At 45.6% G+C, this 2,816-nt stretch overlaps 1 protein-coding gene across 3 annotated transcripts; it reads right to left on the bottom strand.

Annotated features, from left to right (window-relative positions):
- LOC6597922 (carnitine O-acetyltransferase) lies at window positions 1-2,816 on the bottom strand. 3 transcript variants are annotated; one of them, XM_002023058.2, is made up of 6 exons: window positions 2,698-2,816; window positions 2,312-2,390; window positions 1,598-2,239; window positions 1,085-1,533; window positions 772-1,023; window positions 1-708 (listed from the first exon to the last, which is right to left on the bottom strand). In XM_002023058.2, the coding sequence occupies exons 2-6, from the start codon at window positions 2,348-2,350 to the stop codon at window positions 150-152; spliced, it is 1,941 nt and encodes a 646-aa protein (XP_002023094.1). In that variant the 5' UTR covers window positions 2,351-2,390; window positions 2,698-2,816; the 3' UTR covers window positions 1-149. The 3 variants fall into 3 exon arrangements, with proteins under 3 accessions (XP_002023094.1, XP_026843362.1, XP_026843363.1); XM_026987561.1 differs by lacking the exon at window positions 2,698-2,816 and adding an exon at window positions 2,480-2,659; XM_026987562.1 differs by lacking the exon at window positions 2,698-2,816 and having other exon boundaries at window positions 2,308-2,383.

Genomic DNA, 2,816 nt, shown 5'->3' on the forward strand with positions numbered 1-2,816 from the left:
TAGTGTAAATATAGTAGAGTATATCGTTTATATTGAAAATTTCCGTTATTTTAGCTGTGAAAAGTTGTGCCTTGCCAGCCTTGCCAAGACAAGGATTTAGATCTTTCTCCAAAAGTGTTATAACTTGCCGAAATATGTATGCATAGACACTACAATTTGGATCTTGGCTTATCGCACTTCTCTAATACATCTTTCATTTGCAAGAAGGACTGTCCCAGGATTTTGGCGAATCTTAAATGATCTGTCGTTTGGCAGTGGCGCCAGGCAGATATAGCCAAGATGATGTCCTGTTCACGTGGGTTATAGCAGCATGCGTACCCATCATCCACAGCAGGTCCATAGCCCATAAAGGCATCATAAATCGTGGCCACCTGCGAAGTGGACATGCGAAAGTGCGAAGACTTGACGACTCCCGGCGAAGAGAAGAACTTCGGGATGGGCTCGCCGTTCTCCTGGGCCATCAGTTTCAACCCGAGCAGATGGCGATCGACACCTTTTCCTTGTAAAGCTAGCCTCGTATAGGCCTGGTGGCTGTTTACCGCCGCTCGTAGTTTGTCTTCACGCTCCTTGTTCGTGGCTTTGTCGTCCTGCATTGCGAGACAGAACGCCAAAGATTCATTGGAACACGACCGTATGGTTTCCGTACGCCCGCCTTCGAATATACGCAAATGGGCCGACTCGTATTGTGCCGCTGGCTCATTGTGCATTCTGCAAATAATTAGGCACATACTTAATTATGTTTGGTTCCAGTGAAAAACATACGAGTTTTACTTGAAGAATGCCAGCTGCAACGCCATTTGCACAAAGCTGTCAGGTCCCAGGCGCTGTTTCTTGATGAAGCCCTTTCCATAGCCTTCAAATTTGAGCACCTTCATTTGCAGTTGATACGCGAGGTTGTCAATGTTCTGCTTCGCAATGAACAACCATTGGTCGATGCATTCGTTAATAGGACAAAATTTAAGCTTCTCAGCGGGAGTGAAGTTGTCCGTAGCACCGCATTCGCCAAAGGATGGATCCTCCTTCCTAAGAAAATACGTTGGTGATATTTGTGTTTATGCGTGCTTGTATGCTTTTCGCCACTTACATCTTCTTCACCACATAGTCCATCATCATGGCTATGGGCTGGCCCTCAGCAGGAGAGTGCTCGTAGGTGAAACCGACATTTCCATTGGGATTCACAACTAATTGAATAGTCTTATCCATCCAACGGTTGCCGCTATTCACCTTACTGCCGCCACCATGGATTAGCCCCAGAATCAGTTCGTTGGTCTCTTCACTTTCTGGAAGATCGATACATTCATCTATCGATACAGTGAACAAAGCCCCTTGGATGGCGTCAAGGGTGGCTTTGTTTCCTGGAAATGATGACAATTGCTCGTAAGCCTCGGCCCAATTGTCCCGCGAGTCTGTGGTCAGAATGCCGTAGGGCACCCCAGGTGTTGTCTCCTTGGTAATAATCTCTTCCAGCTGGCTGGCCAGAAGGCGAGCGGCAATCAGCTTTCCCTCCTTATTGTAGAGTCGCATTTTGTAGAACTACAAGATAGAGGAAATCGAAGAAGGTGATACAACATTTCAGCAACAGCATTGCTTAGCTCACATGATTCTTGTGAATGACAACCACATAGTTGGAACAGGGGTTATAGACAAGCTCGTCTGTAATTCGTTTTGGGATGCGACAAGTGCCAAATACTTTGCCAAACTGTCCATTGTCCAGCTCATTTTTTCCCATCTTCACGACGGGGATCTTTTCGTCATGCACAATGTCGTTAAACTCGCCCAGGCCAAAGATAACTTTGGACGTGTATTCGACAACAGCATGCGCATCTTTGAACTTTTGCCTTGGAAAAGTCATTCCAGGGCTAACGTAGACAGTAACTGGAGACCTATATTGTAAATAAGCGGTCTTAAGCCAGCGATGAGCCAACCAATTCTTCTCTGCGCTGCCCACATCCTCCAAGAGTGTCTGTAACTTGTCGCCCTCTTTATACTTGAAGTCTTCAGTGATTTTCTTTTGAAGTTTAAGTTCTTCAGGGGTCAGCAGAGGCTCGACGGTGCTAATGAAACGATTCAACGTCTCTTCAAGCGGTAGGACGTGGTAAGTCAAGAGATTTTGTTTCTGTGCAGCTTTAGAAGACTTAGGCTCTGATGATGGTGCGGGGGGTTCCTTCCTGCTGCTGTAGCTGGCGGGATGCAGCTTGGCAAGCGCATTGGGCGACTGATGTGTGATGGAGCTCTTTGTCTGTAAGAAAATTGCATTGAGATGATAGTTATTGGAAGTAGATTTTCAATTCAATTTATAATAATCACTTGCCAAGTTCCATAACACTTTTCCATTGCCCAGAAATCGCATTTCGGCGTTGGGCTTCTCAAAAGATCTATCAAACAAAGGGCTAGGACGAGAGGTCGAACAATAAATATGTGTAGTTGTTGTGCACCATTTTTGCGAGATAGCACCCCCCCTCCTGGACCGTAAATTCACCTTTGATACTTGTACATAATCTCACTGAGTATCGCTATTGTTAAAGGCGATAAACAAATACCTTAAGATTAACGACACAGACTACGTTCCATGGGGCAGTAGACGATCAACTGGCGTTAAAGTCCACGTAGACAGTAGGTGCAGCAGAGAGAAACTGCTACAGCGATGTTTCCCATTTTGCCAGTTTTATTTGAAAGTGAGAGCGACTTAATACTCACATATGTATGTATGTATGTGTATTATGTAGGCCTTTCGCTCTTTGAAGTGAACGTCTGGAGTTGACCCTTTCTTTCAAGTATGCGTGCCACCACCCTACTGCGCTCACCGTCAGCTGATG

The sequence above is a fragment of the Drosophila persimilis genome, unplaced genomic scaffold (genome assembly GCF_003286085.1).
Source record: "Drosophila persimilis strain 14011-0111.01,24,50 unplaced genomic scaffold, DperRS2 tig00000124-arrow-pilon, whole genome shotgun sequence".
Taxonomy (NCBI): Eukaryota; Metazoa; Arthropoda; class Insecta; order Diptera; family Drosophilidae; genus Drosophila; species Drosophila persimilis.

What these genes read in the sequence shown, in the direction of transcription:
- LOC6597922 (XM_026987561.1), bottom strand. An exon ending in GAAAAGTGTTATGGAACTTG is followed by an intron (nt 2,240 to 2,311) that starts GCAAGTGATTAT and finishes ATTTTCTTACAG; the next exon opens with ACAAAGAGCTCCATCACACA. An exon ending in TTGTCATTCACAAGAATCAT is followed by an intron (nt 1,534 to 1,597) that starts GTGAGCTAAGCA and finishes TCTATCTTGTAG; the next exon opens with TTCTACAAAATGCGACTCTA.